The 22,095-nt window shown below is 29.8% G+C and overlaps 1 protein-coding gene and 1 pseudogene across 1 annotated transcript; both read left to right on the top strand.

Moving 5' to 3' along the window:
- Positions 1–957: 957 nt before the first annotated feature.
- On the top strand, positions 958–2,817 carry LOC113848914 (abrin-d-like). Its single transcript, XM_027478333.1, has 2 exons — positions 958–1,869; positions 2,041–2,817. Exons 1-2 carry the CDS (start codon positions 958–960, stop codon positions 2,815–2,817), a joined length of 1,689 nt encoding a protein of 562 aa, XP_027334134.1.
- A 13,649-nt stretch (positions 2,818–16,466) lies between these two features.
- Positions 16,467–19,351, top strand: LOC113848906 (annotated as a pseudogene).
- The last annotated feature ends 2,744 nt before the right edge of the window (positions 19,352–22,095 follow it).

Genomic DNA, 22,095 nt, shown 5'->3' with positions numbered 1-22,095 from the left:
AATTATTAATTTACAGTATCTAATAATTAATATTTAACAAATAAAAATTTTAAAAATAATTTAGCCTTCAAATTTTGTTAATTATATTTCCTAATAATTAATATTTAAATGAAACTTGAATAAAACTAATAATTTAAATTACCTAATAATTGACATTTAACTCTTAACAAATGATGAGAAATATTTTTGCTTTAAAAAATTATAAATTTATTTAATAATAATTAATAATTAAATTAATCTTCCATTCCATCTACATTCATCCCACCTACATCATCAAAGATTCCTGTAGTAATATTTAATATATTTATCTTAAATATAATGCAGTCAACTAGGTCCCATTCAGTGTTCCCGATAATACAATAAATATGCATGCTTCTTTTTTATTATAAGGAGGTAATCGTCCAAGATCCGAGAAATTGTTGATTGATACGCGGCCATTTCGAGTCACTCAAATTCTGACATACGTAATAAATGCATAAACCGCCAACCATACAAAATTTTCTCCCAAAAGGCAGTGACTCCACTTAAGTCTCACCAAACATTGCACAGCACCTCGCAAACGCATTGTGAGATGTAAGAAAAATCTCAACACGGGTATCTCTTTTTCTTTTGATTATTGACATGTATAAACAAGTCAAATAATTGTGACTTTGTCTGTGATCACTACAAGGCTTGTCCTTTCCTTTTCTTTCTCATTTAATAGATATATCAATAATACTTTGCTGAATTTCATTGGCGTGCTTAGATCATAAAAGGTCTTGTTGGGTCAAATTGGCTATGTATCTTAACCTTGCCATCCTTTACGGTTTGGGAGTCCTAAAACGACCATGAAATTGCTTCACCCATCTTTAGAGTGAAAAAATGATTAGGAGTATGATGGTTTTGAGTTTGAATTACTGCTTTTAGTTTTAATTACATCCTATTGCTAAAATTTTGTGCTACTGCATGCAGTTTCATATGGACGAAACTTTGAAGCTATTGATTTTATGTGCTGCATGGGCATGTTCTTTCTCTGCACTGAGATGTGCCGATCCTCCCGGTGCAACAAATGAGGACCCCATTAAATTTGCTACTGAAGGTGCCACTAAAGACAGCTACAAGCAGTTCATTGAAGCTCTTCGAGAACGTCTAACAGGTGAGCTGATACATGACATACCCGTGCTTAGAGATCCAGCAACAGTGGAAGAAAGAAATCGATATGTCACAGTCGAACTCTCAAACTCGGCGACGGAATCCATCCAAATAGGTATCGATCTGACTAACGCATATGTTGTAGCATACCAAGCAGGAACTCGGGCCTATTTCCTCCGTGATGCCCCAGAATCTGCATCTACCAACCTTTTCCCTGACGTACCAGTGGATAACCGGTACACACTGCCTTTTAACGGTTCTTATGGTAATCTAGAGAGTTGGTCTCATCAAACTAGAGAGGAAGTAAATCTGGGGTTAGAGGCCTTGAGACATGCGATAACGTATCTACGAGGTGGTGCCGACGACAATGAAGAAAAAGCTCGTCTTATGATCGTGATAATCCAAATGGTTGCAGAAGCAGCTCGATTTAAATACATTTCAAACCGGGTTGGTGTCAGCATCCGAACTGGCACGGCGTTTCAACCTGATCCTGGCATGTTAAGTTTGGAGAACAACTGGGATAATCTGTCAGGAGCTGTTCAACAAGCAGAGCAAAATGCTTTCCGAAATAATGTCGTGTTAACAAATATTAATCACGAACCTGTCATTGTAGATTCCTTGTTACACCCAACTGTTGCAGCTCTAACATTGATGCTCTTTGTCTGCAATCCAAATGCAAACCGATCACCTCGATTACCAAGATCAATTGTGGAAAAATCAGAGACCTGCGATCCTTTTGTACCAACGGTCCACATTGCTGATCGAGATGGGATGTGCGTGGATGTCTCTAACAGTGCCTATGACAATGGCAATCCTATCATAATGTCGAAATACGCAGACCAACAGAACCAACTGTGGACCTTGAAACAAGACAAGACGATATTAAGATCAATCGTGGAAAAATCAGAGACCTGCGATCCTTTTGAACCAACCGTCCACATTGCTGGTCGAGATGGGATGTGTGTGGATGTCTATAAGAACGACTATCACGATGGCAATCCTATCATAATGTGGAAATGCGCAGACCAAGAGAACCAACTCTGGACCTTGAAACAAGACAAGACGATAAGGTCCAAGGGGAAGTGTTTAACCACATACGGTTATGCCCCAGGGCATTACGTCATGATATATGATTGTACTTCCGCAGTAGCAGAGGCCACTTACTGGGAGATATGGGACAATGGAACTATTATCAATCCAAGGTCTGGCTTGGCCTTGAGTGCCGAATCCAGTGCCATGGGAGAGACACTTACCCTGCAAACAAATGAATATCAAATGCGACAGGGCTGGCGCACAGGAACTCACACAGGCCCTTTTGTAACTTCAATTGCTGGGTATTTGGATCTCTGCATGGAAGCTCACGGAAGTAACGTGTGGCTGGCTGACTGTGATAGCAACAAGAAGGAGCAGCAATGGGCAATTTACCCAGATGGTTCTATACGTCCAGTGCAAAATACAAACAACTGTTTAACATCTGAAGAACACAAACCAGGAGCTACCATTGTCATGATGGCTTGTAGCAATGCATGGGCTAGCCAACGATGGGTGTTTAAAAATGATGGCACCATTTATAGTTTATCTGACGACATGGTGATGGATGTGAAAGGCTCTGATCCAAGTCTTAAACAGATAATACTTTGGTCATGGACTGGTAACCCTAACCAAATGTGGCTTACTTTGTTTTAACGGCTTCACGCAAGAGGAGGCAAATGTGTAATGTTGAAATAAGTGACTGTATCTATCCATGTGCAATAACAGTCATCAGCTTCGTGCTGCCTTGCAATGTTTCTAATATGCTTAACTAGTAAATGTCTGTTTTGGCAAGACCCTACGCCATCAACTGATCAATTAAGAGAATCCAGATTGCTTCAAATCAAATATATTTTGGAACTTAACTGGCACTTAAAAATTGAGCATTCAAGAGTACCCGATACAATTGGAAAGGTAAAATCATAAAATTAGAACAATGGAAACTTTGACTTTTCTCTCTCTCCAACATAGAATTTGTGCCTGATGGCACTATCCTTTATCTTTGGGAGGCGGAATCTTTGCAGTAGACTACCCACGAAATGCTTATCTCCCCTGTCGACAAAAGTGAAAGTAAAGAGGCCTAAATGAAAACAAAGTTTTTATTTGTTGAACTTAATTCCAGCCACAGATATGGATTAACTCAAGAAAAAACCAGTGGCTGAGATGGGATTCGGTTCAGGGACTCATTCGTAAATAAGTGTCAAATATATATTTTAATCTAAAAAAACATATATATAACTGATATTAATTAAATTTGGTTATTTTTAATTAATGGACCTTAATATGGTGCACACAAAGGTTCGTGATGAGGCTGATTGATCAATTGGACAACGGTTTGATTTCTTGGGACGACTTCTCATCAAGGGTTAAAAGCATACATGGAAACAGAATTGGAGCTCCTCATCCTAGAAAAGTCCATGGACACCCCAGATGGGAAGAAAGCTTCTAAGCAAATCGTTATCCAGGTTTCATTTGTGATGATCATGTGAGAATGATGAAAGAAATAAGTCAAAATTCATGACTTATAGTCACTGGTATGGAGCCATTAGATGATAGGTAGCTCTTTCGGATGTATGCATACCAGAATCAGAAGAGAGGTTATTAATTAGGCCAGTAATACAATTTAAATTAAAAAATCAGTAGCAGCAAAATTCCAGTTTAGAAGTTACTGCATGCAATGCAATGACTGATTGAAGAAAGTCTGCAATATTGGCCATGCCCAGTATTGAAGATCCATAACTCCAACGGTAAACTCAAAGTATAAGGCTTTCATCAGGTTAGCATTATTCAGGTTAGCATTATTCTTATGATTTTGAGATAAGAAATGTTTTTATTTTTAATAAAAACTTTATATTTTTAGGCACACGTAAAGTTGAAGAGATTGAAATGTTTTTATTTATACCTTAATTAGTCCACGTAGAGTAGAAGGCTAATCCATATGAGTTAATAAACCGTTCACCTAGCTAGTTGTGAGTTCAAACTAATCATGCAACTAAGGCTGCCTATTCGTCTTAAGATAATAATGGTAAGATACAATAATATTTTGAAATAAATTTTAATAGTTTATCTAAGTTTTCAAATAGTTACTATAGTTTAACGAAATTTTAATTCTTTCTAAAAGAGTGAGAACTTTCTAAAAAGATCTTAAAATATAGGACTTAAAATAAATTGACGGTCATGACTAACCAACCAATATTATATATTTAGACAACTTTTTAAAGGTGAATAGTGAATAAAATAAACTTTGCGTGCCTACTAATATTTTAAGTGTGTTAAATTGTTAATTAAGTATGTTTTAAATATTTTACTAAATTAGCAACAACAAAAAATGATTTTACTAAACCCTTCCTGTTCTTCATTAACAAAGTTAATAGTTTACGTTTAAAATATATACTTAATTTTTAAAATTTAGTTTTTATAATAAAAAAACTTTTAATTTTTATTCAAATATCTCATTATGTTTTGATTTTTTTTTTATCTTTATGCTGTTAGAAAAAAATACTATTTATTAAGTTACGATTAGTGAATTACTTCAACATTTTTTTTAATAGTGTAAAAATGACGAATTAAAGGATAAAAAAATAATTTTACAAGACTAAAGTATTTTTTTATAAAAATTAACCTTAACCCTTAAACTCAAATTTGAGTTTTCAAAATTAATAGACTTTTATTTTAAAACATAATTATTATTTTAGAGTTATAAAAGTGTAATAAATTATTTAATTTTTTAATGTGTGCTAAAAAATTCAATAAAATAAATAATAATTTTATTAAAATTATATCATTTAATAATATTAATACATTAAATTTAATGACATATCATTTTCACTAAAAAGGTATTATTCACAAGTTTTTATTGTGTATTTTTAAATTTAGAAAAATCATAAATTATGTTTTTAATAAAAAAATTATTAAAATAAATACTTAAATTTAATCTTAAAAATTGAAGGTAACAAAATAGTTTAATTATATTTTGTTAAGGTGTGCTGAAGTGTTAAAAGTATGAATTTTTTGTATTTCATGTCTATAAATAGGTCTTTTCGGCATTAAGGAAATGGTCATTACTCATTACCATCTTAAAGAGGGGTGGCATCATAGCATGAGCTTATGAGATTTCGCACTAAATACTTCCTTTTAATCACTACAGAAGAAATCTGGTATCCTTTTGCATGAGTTTTATTTTGAAAAGCTTTTCTTTAATCAATTTATTTTACTTGTGCTTGAAATGTTAGTTAGTTCCAATCCTTTTTCCTTAAATGAAACTATGGGCGTTGTGCCTCTCCTTATTTTGTAGTTTTTCCATGGAGAATCTGATAAATGTGACGTAAAGAAGATTATTATTTCTTCTCTCACCTAATTTTTCATTTTGGCTTGTGTTTCTTCAATCAAATTATTCCTAATTCTTTTGTAAAATTTTTATTTTTACTTTTTAAAAATAATTTGTCTTAATTTTTATAAATTCAATACTTTAAATAATCTCTACAACTCTTAAATAATCATGTGATGATAGGTAAGTGTCAATTTTTATATTGAGTCACGTCAATAAAAAGGACTAAACAATATAAAAAATAAAATTATAAAAAAAAAGTTGAGGGACTAAAAAAAACTTACAAAAATATAACAAAAAATATCTTTGAATTTAAATATTATTATAAAGTAAATGTTCCTAAAACACTTATTAAAATTTTTTAAACAAAATTTCCAAAAATTTTAATATTTTAAATGTAATACTTTGTTGAATTTATTATATTTATCATTTAGGAAGTATGTTTATTCATAAAAAAGTTAATACTTTGACGATTTAATTTTATATTTTATTTTAATTTTATATTTTTTATTTTTTAATTATTCATACATCTTGGTCAAACGTCTTTTGTTCATCGAACCGCTAAGTTAAAAGCATAAACAGACGAAAAGAGTGTGGTGAGAGCGCATGAGAGCCTGAGTAGGCTAGACTCAAAGCGAGACGAGTCAGTGGTCTACATATGCTTTGGAACCATTTGTTATTTTTCGGATAAACAACTTTACAAGACTGCAAGCGCGATTGAAGCACCGAGTCGTGTCATACAGGTAATTCTGGAGAAGAAAGGGAAGGAGGAAGAATGGTTACAAAAAGGTTTAAAGAGAAGGATCGATAAGGAGAAGGGAATGATTATAATGTGTTAATATCGAGTCACCTCACCGTTGGTGCTTTTCTAACTCATTGCGGGAACTCCACGGTAGAGACCATGAGCGCTTGAGCTCCAATGATTACGTGGTTGGTGCACAGTGATCAATTCTACATGAAGAAACTAAAAAGTGAGGTGCAAGGTATGATGGACTTCTACCGTGGAGCTCGTCACTTTGAAGTCTGATAACAATATTATCGGCAGCAAAAATTTTTTACTTATAAATTTATTGGAAAAGGAGATTTTTTTAGCAGGACAAAATTTATATTTTAAATATATATTTAAATTAATAGTTTTTAAAATAAAAATTATAAATTAATATATTAACATAAATTTAATATATTAATAATATATTTATCATCATAATATATTTTTTTCAATTTAAAATTTAAAAATTTATGTTCTTTTCTCTTTTTTAAAAAAATTTATTTTTTAAAAAATATACCCTTAATATTTAATATGATTGTGTTTATTGAGATTCAAATTTAAAATCATATGTTAAATATAAATAAATTTTTACAATATTTAGTAACATTTATTATTTTAGTGAATGATTAATTTTTACAATAATTATTTTTAAAAAATATATCTATTATATATTTTAATTAGTTGACAATATAAAAAAACTATATTAATAATGTAAAATTATACTCATAATTATTAGCTCCACTTTTGAAGATTGAAACCATAACCATATCTAGAGGTAGTAAACTTAAGTGATACTCATTTTGCTATTGCGTACTACATCAACCCACCTCCTAGAGAAAGTTGAAGTCATGAGCCAATGATTATAATTTTTTGAAAGAACTATGATGCATTCAAAGAGGAAATACAGGAAGATGAGACCATGAAGATTAGGGTTTTAAGGAAGATAAGTTACCTTTGAAAAAGTAAATTTTGAGCATATAGTAGTGGAAGCTAATGAATAGTATCTAAAGAGGGTGAGTTCGATTTAATGAGATTTGCTCGGATCAAAACAAAAAGGAGGAAACTATTTTTTGTGACCCAAATACCCCTGAACATTAATATTAATTACCTTAGACTAAATCATGAAGTTGTCTTTTTTTTATACATAGGAATCAAGGTGGCTTTAATATATATATATATATATATATATATATATATATAAGTCCATATTTAAATATTTCTCTCTCGGTTAAATTCAGGTACCAACAATTTTAAAATTTTGCAACTGCAGATGATCGAATCTCACCGAATAACTCTATACAATTTACCTGTCTAAAATCATTAGGTATAAAAGTTTGATTTTATTACTTTTTTTACGATTTGGTCTTATCAATTATATGTGGATATATTATTTCTACTCACCCTTATTTGATATATTCACAATGACTTTTTCTCCTTTATTGTTGTTAAGTCCACTACAGATTTCAAGCTCCTCCTGAATTGCAAGATGTTCAAAATTGTCACATTCTCGTGTGATCTATTTATAATAAACAATTTATAACAAATAAGTTTATATCTTACACCAAAAATAGAAAAATAAAATAGATTAAAAGTTAAAGTATAATATCAAAAACACAATGGTGCAATTTGTTTCCAAATTGGAGGCTTAAACTACTAGTAATGCGCAAAGAAACGAAGATGTTAAAGAGAGATAAGAGAGAGAGAAAAATAGAGAAACGAGGAAGAATAAGGAGGAGACATGCTTTTAATTCTATTATGCATATTGCAAATGAATTTTTGTTGTCTGTAACTGCATTGATTATACGTAACATTTTATTAATTGACTTATAGACAAAAAATTCGTCTGTAACTCCATTCATGGAATATTATATTTCATTAATGCAGTTACAGATAAATTTTACGGTCTATAATTTGTGCTTAATATTTTCCACCTTAGTTTCAAATTAAAGATAAAAAAAAAATTAGTCTTGTCCGTAATACAGATAGAAAAAATCAGTCTTTAAAATTATAAACTGATTTTTTTGTCTGTAAATCTATCTGTAATGCAGAAAGAAAAAATTGTCTATATTTACACACGAATTTTTTTCATTTGTAAAATAAACAAATTTATCCAAAAATGAAAAAAAAAAACCTAATTTTTTTTATTTTCTTTTTGTATTACAAAAGAACAAAATCTGTTTCTAAAATGCGTATGTAATTTGCCTATTTCTAGTAGTGCCTATGTAGATTTGTGAAACTTTGAATATGACTAAACTTTTGAAAGAGTATTTAGAATAAATTTATTTTAAAATGACATATTATTCATGAGTTATTTGTTTCACTTTCTTTTTTTATTATGATTTATTATGTCCATATTTAGTCTACGTGATCCAACCCCTATTTATTATTATTTTCATATTATCATATGGCAGAATTATAGGTTACTGGGAACATAGTTCATCCTAGTAGGATATCCATTAGTAAGCCTCCATTGTTTGGTGGTCTTATTTCTTTTTGTGTTTGTTATGCTTTGGACTTTCTATAGTTGTTAAGTAGTCAGATTTTTATTTTAATTATATAATAGATGTTTTAGTTATGATATTATAAGAATCTAGAATTTGATTAGTTTTAATTATGATATTATAAGAATCTAGAATTTGATTAGTTGTTGTTGAGTTATAGATTGATTCTGATAGGTTATCATTTTTTAAATAATGAAAATATAAAGAAAATCCTGCTTATTTTATTTTATTTTTTGTCAAAATTGTCATATTAATTGTATTGAAAGGTTTATTTTTGAGTTATAGATGTGTTGTCTTCTAAATAGGCTTGCAAGATTAAGTAATGTTTTTAGATAACATAGTATGTGCATTAGTGCGTACAGGCCCAATTTTGAGTTATAACATAAAATATGATTGCTTTTAAATTAAGTAGTTGAATAACTTAATTATCCATATTAATAACACCTTATATAACATCTTTTAATCCAATGTTTATGGCAAAGAATATGAATTTATACAGCTCTGATTCATGCTGAACTTATACAATCACTACAACAAAAATGACATTACAAAGTGATTTTGTATTATTTTAGAGAGTGATTAAAATTACTCTAACAAATATTGTTGTGCAAAGTAAATTCATATAAAGAATAGTTCATAACTGCTCCTCAAATATCACTTAGAAAATAATTTTTATAACTATTTTTTAAAGTGTTTCGTTTGAACAATAAATCTAAAATTTAAAATTTCATTCATCATAAATTTTTTATTATAAATTAAAATTAATTTATTATTATATTTAAACTTAAGTGTCTAAAATTTAACATTTTAATAAAATAGTTCATGTTCAAATTAACAAATCACAGATAAATAAATAAAAAATCAAAAATAATAAAAAGTTTCATTGTTAATAGAAAGAAGAAGATAATGGAGAAAAAGTGTGAAAAAATACTTAAAATGATAGAAAAGTCTAACTTTATTAACTTAAAAAAAATATAAAAGAATAGATTCATGAGATTATAAGTTAAGCAATGTTTCATTCTTTTACGTGCATTTATAAAATGAATAAAATATCATCAGAAAATAGTTATAAAATTTTGTTTTGCTTCAAAATATCTAAAATGACACAGCAAGAGCTACAGCACACAGGAAAATTTTATTGTCGTATTACCACATTGGGAAGCAGTAGGAAACACGCGTGAGTCCTAAAATCAAATAATCCAGACCAAGATGAGTCAACTACTTATCCATTGAATTATTGAAGTTTATTACCCGTTTTTCTTTAGTGATTAAGAGATATGATTGATTTTCTATTCCTTTTAATATATATTATTCAACGATTTTTCTTTTATTATATAGGCATATATTAGCTATATGAAGTCTCTGTACGGAAACATGGGATACCATTCATATGATTTATTTTCCAAATATACAGTGTGCATTGGTTTTTAATGATTGAAAATAATATGAGCAAAGCCTTTCATTCAATCAAGACGTCTTGCATCAGAAAAGATTATTGTAGCTTAATAATTTTGCCTTTCGGTGCCAACACTTCTTTTGAGCTGTTCTAAATGATGATGTCCTTTTACTGTTCTTTTGTCATGTAGCTAATAATATATGCCTAAAACAAAACTTTTTAGATAATATATATTTAAAATGAAGATTGTCATATTACTTCATCTTGCATGGCTTTCACGTGAGCAAGAGCAACCTAATTATTACTAATATCAACATAAATTATAATATATATATATATATATATATATAGAATTTTTTACACTAATATAAATTTAAAATTTTTTTATTTAATTTATATCAATAAAATAATAAATTATATCCCATTAAATATAAATTAAATAAAAAATTTAAATTAAATATAAATTTTTTTAAATTTATACTGATATAAAGTTACAACAAATTTTATCATCTAAAGCCACAACAAATTTTATCTTAAAAATAATGGCACAATAACAATAACCCCTCGACTTTCCAGCATCTATGCGCCACAAGCAATACTCCAGTCAACTAGGTCCCAATCACTGTTGCTAGAACTTTCAGGTTTCTCACTACTAGAATTTTAAAATTTCTACAAAAAATCATAAAAAAATTCACAGAAAAACATATTTTCTAAAAAATTTTTTGCAAATTTATTGTTACAGGAAAAATCTTCATAAGTAATTATTTTCATAAAAAATTAAAATTTACAAGTAATTTTCTTACAAAAATATTTTACAAAAAATATCCAAAAAAATATACAAACGAATCTATAGATAAATCCCAAGAAAACTTTATAAGAAAATCTGCATGTAAATTTTTAAAAAAATTATAAAAAAAACCTAAAAAAATTTTGCAAGTAAATTTGCAGTTTTTCTTTTGAAGAATTTGCAAGAAAGTTCACAAATAAATTTCTTATAAATTTATAGAAAAATTTACAAAAAAAAAAATACTTTATACAACTAATTTTATAAATAAATTTGTAAAAAAAAATTTGTAACCTTATTTTATTATCATAAAATTAATATAAATTAAAAATAATTCATAAGATATAGATAAAATATTTAAAATAAATTTCTAATATTTTTTATAGAAATCTTATAAACCATTAAATTACTAAAATTTTAAAGCAAATTAATACAATTTAAAGTAAATAACCACAAATTCACATGTTATATCAAATATAATTCTTAATGTCACGATCCTTTTTATAAAGAATCAATGACATTCAGAATTATTACTCTTAATTTTAATTTTATTTATGAGATAATACATATATATTATAAATAATATAATTTTATTAAAAAAATATAACCTTAACATCCAAATCAACAAAATAATGCAGTTCCAAAAATATTTTCACATAATACAAAGATGATATAAGTGTGTATATATAATTACAACAATTGCTCCAAATGGAGCTCAAAATACAAAATCTTTGCATAATAATTACATCAAAACATTTGTAGCCAAGTAACTTAAGTCCATACGAAAATCTAGACTATTAAAACTAATCTACATATCTCCAAAGTCTTCAGCCAGTACTACTCCTTAGCCAGACTCTCCAGCATAGAAAGTGGACTCTCCACCTATCACTTCTTCTCACGTACTACCGTATGATCATCGCAGCACACACGACAACATAAACAAATGCAAGGATGAGTTTACGAAACATAGTTATAATCATTAAGTTTTGTAAATTTATATACATTATATTACAAACATAAATATTTAAACAACTTATTATTCAACAATTTTTCCAACATTTTACTCAACTACACAGTTCCTTTTATTAACTCATTGAATACCAACAACTACGACTATGACAACAAGAATAATAATATCAACCTCAATAATAACAAAAATAACATCAATAAAATCCATCACAATAATTATAACAATAACAACTCAGCTCTATCTGACATCACAACATTAATGAATCCAGAAGGAGCTTACCACTCAGCACATGGGCCTACCACTCGGCATGTTGGTCTACCACACAACATATTGGCCTACCACTTTTCCATACGATTTTAACACTATCACATAATAAATATTAAAACATCTCATTTATAATATTCATCAGTCGATCTCAACATAGTATACAATCATTTTTTAACAATTTTTTCAACTTAATAAATACTATACCACATAATGAAACAACATAAGACTCCATCACAGCACATCAGGCTCATCACACATATCAATAACAATCAAATCGCTCAACCATGTTTACTCTGGGTTTTACCCTAAGATTTTGCTCATTCATCAACTTATCCTTAGCTAAAATGACATCTTTATATATGTACTCACACATTTCAATATTAGCTGGATTTATAAAGCCACCCCTTACTTGGAATAAGTTTCTAAGATTGTGCTCCTAGTGAATCCTAAGGAGATAGATCAAGCGTTTGAGTATGAAATACAACTCGAATGGTTTAGATCTAGATCTTGATGAGATAGACGATCTCACTTTGATCGGAAAAGAATTCGGCTTTGAGAAGGTTTTCTCTAAGAAGAAGAAGTGAGAGAACAGAGAGAAAATGAGAGAGGAAAGTTGTCTGGTGAGAAAATGAACGTTTCTAGCACTGAAGTTCCTTAAATACTCCTCCTGATTTGTACACACTCACTTAAGTGAGCTCCTCTCTCTCCTGGGCGAGAAAACCAGACAGTTGAACCTCTCAGATTTCTGCTATTTTCGATTGAGCGAGATGCATCTCGCTTGAGCGAGCATCGTTCTCTCCTGAGCGGGATCAGGTCCAGAGAGCTACCTAATTTTCCTGCGACTCCTCGCATGGTCGCCTCTCGCTTGGGCGAGGGGACAGTTAGAGAGGTCTTATCTTGTCTCGCTTAAGCGAGAATACTCTAGAATGTTCCATTCTACACGACTCAACCTCGCTTAAGTGAGAACTACCTCGCTTAAGTAAGACACTCAACATCCATAACTTTTACTTCTTCCTAAAATAAGGCAATACAAGTCCTTGACTATAATTCTTAGGTTATCACATGCACAACACGCTTAACACTCAATCCCTAACCCGCATTGCTAACCACTTTCAGCAACACCATCATATATCACTATAAATACACTGCTTTCTGTCCAGTAATTATACAACTCTCTCATAATCCAAGCATATACAGGACTATTTCAAAAGGAGTAATGTTTATATTAATGTTTGATATCCAATCAAAACTTTCGCTACTAGTCTTACTCAATGATCAATTAAATAGCACTGCAACTCACAACTTCCATCCAGTAACTGCAGAAATTACCCATTCACATTCAAGCATATGGAATTTCATACTGTCCAAATATATGTAACATGACTTAATAAGAATAATTCATTTATAAATATGCTAACCTAACACTTAATATTATCATGATCATTACAATCAAATATCATCATAATAATTATTGTTATCTTCACTGCTATATTGGGATAATGGTGGTGGACGAGCGCTAGACGTATAAAATTTTAAATATTGCATTAAAGTTGCTAATTGCTTTTTAGTATCACTTAACTCATTCTTCATTTTTTTAATTTTGCTCAACTCCTTTTTCATCGCCAATTTCTCTTACTCTTGCCTTTGTAGTAACTCATTTAAAGCTTGAACTTGACTTCTAATTTTATTAGCATCCTCTAAATTTCTTGGTTAACTTGAGGATACAACTAAAGTTTTCTTATAAATCCAAGACCAAATATTCTCCCTTTCTTTTTTCCACCAACGAGTCTACCCATATATTAATATAGGTGGAATGCCTATTAATTGTTCACTACCACCTTCATTATCCCCTCCCAAAGATGAATGTTGAGAAGATAATTCAAGTTTCCTTTCTTTGTTCAAATTTTTCATGTATCAAATTGGAATAAAAGTAAATCAAATCTAAGGTAATAACTAGCTTTAATGGTCAATAAAAAAATTGTAAGGCTGTTTGGTTATATTTTAAATAACTTGATAATTTTCAAAATATATACATAGAAGAAAGCCAAACCAATCCACAATCAAACTATTCTTCCAAGTAGTTACATGAGACTTAAATAATTAGTAGATTTCACATAAAGACCCACCCAACAATGATCCTTTCTTCCATGAATGCAAAAATAAAAATCAATCAATGATGGATTTGTCCCTTTTTCTTCCTTCTATAATTGCTAAAAAAAAAGTTTAGTAACCACTAATTTTATAAATGAAATAAATATAATAGGACAATAATCATATTATTCTCTTCCAATAGAAATGGTGAGAGATTGATCCATCAATGTGAAGAGAAGCACTGAACATAGACTCATGATTTCTTTTATTTATCTCATATCTTTCTTTAAAATTGAAAACTCTCAATGTGCCTTTAGTTCTGTCCATATTGGCTCCTCAATCCAACTCAGTTTATTACCTAAATCTTTTCAAATTTCTTGCTTTATTTGAGTCATCTTTGATGGGTCCCTTTTCTCAAAATTATGTCTTATCACATTTTCATATTGAGGCACCTATGTAAATTTTGACTATAATGATTTTAATAAAATAAGATAAAATTATTGATAAATGTTTTTCTTTTATGCTGATCATCTAATGCATTTCATGAATAATGATTGAGATTTTAAACTAGCCAACATGAGAATTTATTATTAATCATATTGTTATTCATGTTTTAAGAATAATGAACAAGAAATGAGAGTTTTTGAATCAATAAGGGATAAAAAGGAAAATAATGTCAACTTTCTCTAAAGATTTACAAAATTAGCAAGATGATAATGTTTTTGAAATGAGAGATTTTGAAAGTAATGTTTTTTAGGATGTTGAAATAGTAATGTTTCTTTCATTCCCAATTTTCAAGCATTGCAGTTAAACTAATAGCATCTAAGTGGCTAAAAAACAAGATACAGGAACACAACATACCTAGGAGCGCAACGAGCAAAGGGACTTGAACAAAATTATAACAAAAAATATAGCTCAGGTTGAACTCGAACAGAGAAAAGAACACCATAGATTGCAAAACTGTAAGTGTATAATGAGACTGTAAGATTAAGCAAATTCATGAAGATTAGAAAAACCATTAACGAGATCGGGATTGGGGTTTATCGTACTAAAAATAAAAAATTAAAATATATTTAAAAAAATATTGATGTAAAGTACTACTTAAAAAGAGCTGGGAGAAAGTGCCTGAAGAGAATGCTTATAGTCGTTGTTGAATTTTTAAAAAAAAAAATTTAATTTTAAATTCAAAGAAATATATACTATACAAAAAGATAAATACATATTAACATGTTAATGTATATCTTATATTTTGAAAAAATATGTAATTTAAAATATATTTATTTAAATTTGCCCGTCAAAGTTATACCATTTGTATAACATACACCTTTTAAAGTACATTGAAAAATATTTCAATTTTTAACAACATTAACAAAATAAATTATATATAAAAATTAAATTTAAAAAATATTATTTTTATATAACTTAAATAAACTACATTTCAATTATTTTCTCTTGCAATTAAATATAGTAAATATTTAAAATTAATGAATTAAATCATGATAAAAAAACAAATAACTTAAATAAAAAAATAACATTTTTATTATTAATTTTTAAAATTAATTATTTTGCTGTGGATTTTCCTACCAATTTTTCTGTTAATTTTCCAGCAATAAAATTGGTACAACATAGTAAACTTTGCTGCGGATTCTTCTGCAACCTTTTCGAGCAAAATTTTTAGCAAAAAAAAAATTATAAGAACTAATAAATTTTCTTGCTAATTATAATTGTAGAAAAAGTCAGAGAATTTTAATTTGCCTGCAAATTTTCTTACATTTCTGTTTTTTTTTTTTTTTTTGCAAATTTTTTGGCAAGAAAAGTCACACAAATAATAAATTTTATCTACTGATTTTTATTTCTAGAAAAAATCATAGAAAATTTTAAATTTTTTTTGCAAATCTACCTATTAAGGAAATCTGCAGGAAAAAATCACAAAGATTTTAAAATTGTAACACAAAAAAATTGCTGGAAATTCCTACCAAAAAATTCTAGAAAAAAAATTCGCAGAACGTTAGAAATATTCTAGTAGTGCCTGTCACATGTAAAAAATTATGCACTCTGTCCAAATCAAACTAATGCTCCAAAAAACAGGGACAGTAAATATGGCCTATTGGCATGTTTCATTTTTATCTGGGTTGGTAACAATAGTCCAAGATCCCTCTGTCTATAAAAGGTATAATGACACCACAACTTTCAAGCCATACCAAACATTGCATACCATTCTGCACACACACTAAGATGTAAGCAAAATCTTAATAAGGGTATATATATGTGTGTGTGAATTTGTCTGTGTTTATTATAAGGTTCCTTTGCTTTTCTTTCTCATTTAACATAGATATCAATAAAACTTTGCTGAAATTCATGGAAATGGATTGTGCGAAAACTGCCGCAGTCCCCTCTTTTTTCTTGTTTTTCCTCTTCATATCAGTCTCTCTCCTTCTTTTCCACCCTTTCCTCGTCTCTTTCTCCTCACCCTACCCCATCTCTTCCCCTTCACTCCCACCTAACCTCCCTCCTTCACTCCCACCCAGCCTTCCTCTCCCTCTCTCCTCATCCAACCCTTCTCTCCTCCCCTCTTCTTAGCCCTCTTCAGCTCTCCCTCACCCTCTCTTTCTCTTTTTAGCTCTCATCCCCATTTCTCTCTTAGCCTCCCTTTCTCTCTCATCTATCTTTTTTTTTTAGTTTCTTTGGCCGCTCTTTCTAGTTTAAGCAAAATTTTTATTTTTATTTAAGTAAATTTTTTTGAATTAAGCAAAAATTAGCTTTTGTCTTGAGTGAATTAAAGTTAGCTTAAGTGTAAAAATAGATTTGTTTAAGTGAATCTTAAGAAAATAACAAAAAAAAAATATTATCTAAAATTTGCTTAGAATTTGTATCTAAAATGCGAATCTGTCACTATCTTCCATGTACATGAGAAGGAGAGGAGCAGGTGGGGACTGAGGTAGCGAGCGGGGAAGGAGGGTGCGGTGGAGCAATGAAAGGGAGCAGAGGGCAGCGGTAGAGGGCGTGAGGGTAGCAAAAGGGGGAACGGAGATTCTGCGATGGACTTTCAGACAAATTTATTTAATTTTTTATTGGTTTTTTAATATTCATTTAAGAAAAAAAAGACTGTTCAGTTTCCATCACCACGGTCCGAATCCAGGAATACCTTGTTACCTTGCCATCCCTTACGGTTTGGGAGTCATAAATAGACCATTAACTGTTTCCCCCATCAAATGGTTAGTTCAACAGACGTTCTAAACTACAATAGGGCCCAAAGGCAACTCCTTTTTTTACAATGCCAGGAACTACAAAAATAGGTCCCTGTCTATAAGCTTACAGATTTTAGGAGTACGATGGCTTTAAATTTGAATTACTGCTTTTAATTTTGATTACATCCTATTGCTAAAATTTGTTGCTACCGCATGCAGTTTCAAATGGACCAAAGTTTGAAGCTACTGATTTTATTTGGTGCATGGGCTTCTTCATTCTCTGCACTGAGATGTGCCGATCCTCTAGTTGCAACAAATGACGACCCCATTATATTTGCTACTGAAGGTGCCACTAAAGAAAGCTACAAGCAGTTCATTGAAGCTCTTCGAGAACGTCTAATAGGTGGACTGATACATAACATACCCGTGCTTAGAGATCCAACGACAGTGGAAGAAAGAAATCGATATGTTACAATAGAACTCTCAAACTCGGCGACGGAATCTATCCAAGTAGGTATCGATCTGACTAACGTATATGTTGTAGCATACCAAGCAGGAAATCAGGCCTATTTCCTCCATGATGCCCCAGCATCTGCATCTACCTACCTTTTCCCTGACGTACCAATGGATAACCGGTACACACTTGATTTTACTGGTGCTTACAGTGATCTAGAGAGGTGGGCTCATCAGACTAGAGAGGAAATAAGTCTAGGGTTACAGGCCTTGACACATGCGATAACGTATCTACGAGGTGGCGCCGACGACAATGAAGAAAAAGCTCGTCTTATGATCGTGATAATCCAAATGGTTGCAGAAGCAGCTCGATTTAGGTACATATCAAACCGGGTTGGTGTCAGCATCCGAACTGGCGCGGCGTTTCGACCTGATCCTGGCATGTTAAGTTTGGAGAACAATTGGGATAATCTGTCAGGAGGTGTTCAACAATCAGAGCAAAGTACTTTTCGAAATAGTGTCACTTTAACAAATATTCGTCACGAACCTGTCATTGTAGATTCCTTGTCGCACCCAACTGTTGCAGCTCTAGCATTGATGCTTTTTGTCTGCATTCCAAATGCAAACCGATCACCTCTGTTAATAAGATCAATTAAGATCAGGGACCTGCGATCCTTTTGAACCAACCGTCCACATTGCTGGTCGAGATGGGATGTGCGTGGATGTCTATAAGAACGACTATCACGATGGCAATCCTATCATAATGTGGAATTGCGCAGACCAAGAGAACCAGCTGTGGACCTTGAAACAAGACAAGACGATAAGGTCGAAAGGAATGTGTTTAACTACATACGGTAATGCTGTTCCAGGGAATTACGTCATGATATATGATTGTACCTCCGCAGCAGCAGGGGCCACTTATTGGGAGATATGGGACAATGGAACTATTGTCAATCCAAGGTCTGGCTTGGCCTTGAGTGCTGAATCCAGTGCCATGGGAGAGACACTTACCGTGCAAAAGAACGAACATCGAATGACGCAGGGCTGGCGCACAGGAACTGAGACAGGCCCATTTGTAACTTCAATTGCTGGGTATTTGGATCTCTGCATGGAAGCTCACGGAAGTAACGTGTGGCTGGCTAACTGTGATAGCAACAAGAAGGAGCAGCAATGGGCAATTTACCCAGATGGTTCTATACGTCCAGTGCAAAATGCAAACAACTGTTTAACTTCTCAAGAACACAGACAAGGTGCTACCATTGTCATGATGGCTTGTAGCAATGCATGGGCTAGCCAACGATGGGTGTTTAAAGATGATGGTACCATTTATAGTTTATACGACGACATGGTAATGGATGTGAAAAACTCTGATCCAAGTCTTAAACAGATAATACTTTGGCCCTGGACTGGTAACCCTAACCAAGTGTGGCTTACTTTGTTTTAATGGCTGCATGCCTGAGGAGCCAAACGCTGTCTGACTATGTAATGTTTAAACAAGCGACTCTATCTATCTGTGTGCAATAACATACATCAGCTTCATGCGACCTTGCAATGATTCTAATATGCTTAACTAGTAAATCTATGTTTTTGCAAGACCCTAGCTAGGCCGTCAAATGATCAACTAAGAGAGTCCTTATTGCTTCAAATTAAAATATATTTTGGAACCTAACTTGTTAAATCGGCACTCAAACATTGAGCATTCAGGAGTACCCGATACAATTGGAAAGCTAAAACCATAATTAGAACAAAGGAAATTTTGATTTCTCTCTCTCCAACATAGAATTTAGCCACAGATATGGATTAACTCAACAAAAAACCAGTGGCCAAGATGGGATTCAGTTCAGGGACTCGATCGAAAATGAGTCTCAAATATATTTTTTAATCTGAAAAATCATATGTATAACTGATGTTAATTAATGGATCTTAATATGGTGCAGACAAAGGTTCGTGAGGCTGATTGATCAATTGGACAATGGTTTGCTTATTTCTTTATCTAACAAATAAATTTTAATAGTTTATATAAGTTCCCTGTCCTTTATTCTTTATTAACAAAGTTAATATTTTACGATTAAAATATATATTTAATTTTTATAATTGATATTTATTTATAAATTAATCTTTATAACAAAAAAAATTACTTTTTAGTCTTTATATAAATATTTCATTATGTTCTAATTTTTATTATTTTTGTGCTGTTAGAAAAAAATATTTATTAAGTTACTATTAATAAATTACTTCAACATTTTTAATGGTGTTAAAAGGACAAGAATTAAAAGACAAAAAAGAATTTACAAGACTAAAGCATAATTTTCATACAAAGATCAATTTGTAAATATATATTAATTATAAAAATTAAATATTTATTTTATCTCTCGATTTTATTAACCTTAATTCTTAAATTTATGTTTTCAAAATTAATAATTTTTTATTTTTTAAAAATTATTATTATATTAGAGTTATAAAAGTGTAATAAGAAAATTATAAATAATTTTTATTAAAATTATAGCATTTAATATTATTAATACATTAAATTTAATGACATGTCATTTTCAATAAAAACTTATTATTGTCTATTTTAAATTTAGAAAAATCATCAATTATTTATTTTTAATGAAATTTTATTAATTTAAATACTTAAATTTAATCTTAAAATTTAAAGGTAACAAAACAGAAGTGTTAAGGTATGACTTTTTTGTATTTCATGTATATAAATAGGTCTCTTCGGCATTGAGGAAATGGTCTCAACCATCTTAAAGAAGGGTAGCATCATAGTATTAGCTTGTGAGATTTCTCACTAAACACTTTCTTCCATGAAGCACTAAAGAAGAAATCTGGTATCCTTTTGCATGAGCTTTATTTTGAAATCCTTTTCTTTAATCAAATTTTTTATACTTGTGCTTGTAATGTTAGTTACTCCCAATCCTTTTTCCTTAAATGAAACTATAGCCTTTGTGCCACCCCTTATTATTTTGTAGTTTTTTTCATGGAGAATCCGATAAATGTGAAGTAAAGAAGACTATTATTTCTACTCTCATCTTAATTTATCATTTTGGCTTGTATTTCTCCAATCAAATTATTCCTAATTTTTTGAAAAAAAAAATTTGTAGTAATTAACTTTTTTAAATTCAATACTTTATATATAGTCTCTACAACTGTTAAATAATTTTGTGATGATTGTTAAATTGTCAATTTTTATATTAATCGTAATTTTTTATCGAGTCACGTCAATAAAAAGAACTAAAAAATATAGAAAATAAAATTATAAGAAAATTGTGGGACTAAAACAACTTACAAAAATATAAGAACAAAAATACATTTAAGTTTAAATATTACTACCAAATAAATGTTCCTAAAACGCTTATTAAAATTTCAAAAAATTTAATATTTTTATTATTTAAATGTAATACTATTATTGAATTTATTATATTTATGCTTTAGGAAGTATGTTTATTCATAAAATAAAAATAATAATTTGATCATTTAACTTTTTATTCTATTTTAGTTTAATTTTTTAATAATTTCATTTCATTTTAATTTTTTATTTTATTCTATATTTTAATTTAATTCCTTAATTTTTTAATTTCAATTTTAACATTTAACTTTCAAATGTCAATCAATTTTGTTATTTTTTTGAAAAAATAATGATAATAACAATAATAATACTAATTGATAAAATTAAACATAAGTAATACAAATTAAAATTAAAATAAAATTTAAAATAAAATAGTAAAGTTCAAATTTTGAACTAATATATTGTGATCGTATTTTTTATCTTCTTTATTATTATTACTACTAAATTTAATTTTTGGGCGAATGTATACAATTAAATTTACTTATAATAATTAACAATAAATTTATTATAAAATATATTTTTTAATTATTTTTAAAAATATATTAAATAATAAATATAAATTTAATTAAAATTTATTTATAAGATAATCTATTTTAATATTATTATTTAAGACTTAAGTATTTAGTCGTATAAAAGTCATACAAGTTAATTAAACTTTGTTTCTATAAAATATTAAGATATAGTGTCTAATTTTTTAAATTTATTAAAAATTAGCCTTCGAAGTCTAAAACCATCATCCTTTCAATCCAATACTTAGCTCACATCGCCGTCAACTCAACTCCACCCACCGACCCTTTGAGTTTCTTGGATTCCTTGCTCACGGTAGTAATCAAGAG

This window comes from Abrus precatorius, unplaced genomic scaffold, assembly GCF_003935025.1.
Source record: "Abrus precatorius isolate BTA unplaced genomic scaffold, Abrus_2018 Scaffold10, whole genome shotgun sequence".
Lineage (NCBI taxonomy): Eukaryota > Viridiplantae > Streptophyta > Magnoliopsida > Fabales > Fabaceae > Abrus > Abrus precatorius.
Note: the sequence above shows the minus strand (reverse complement) of the source record. Positions and strands in the feature narration are given on the sequence as shown.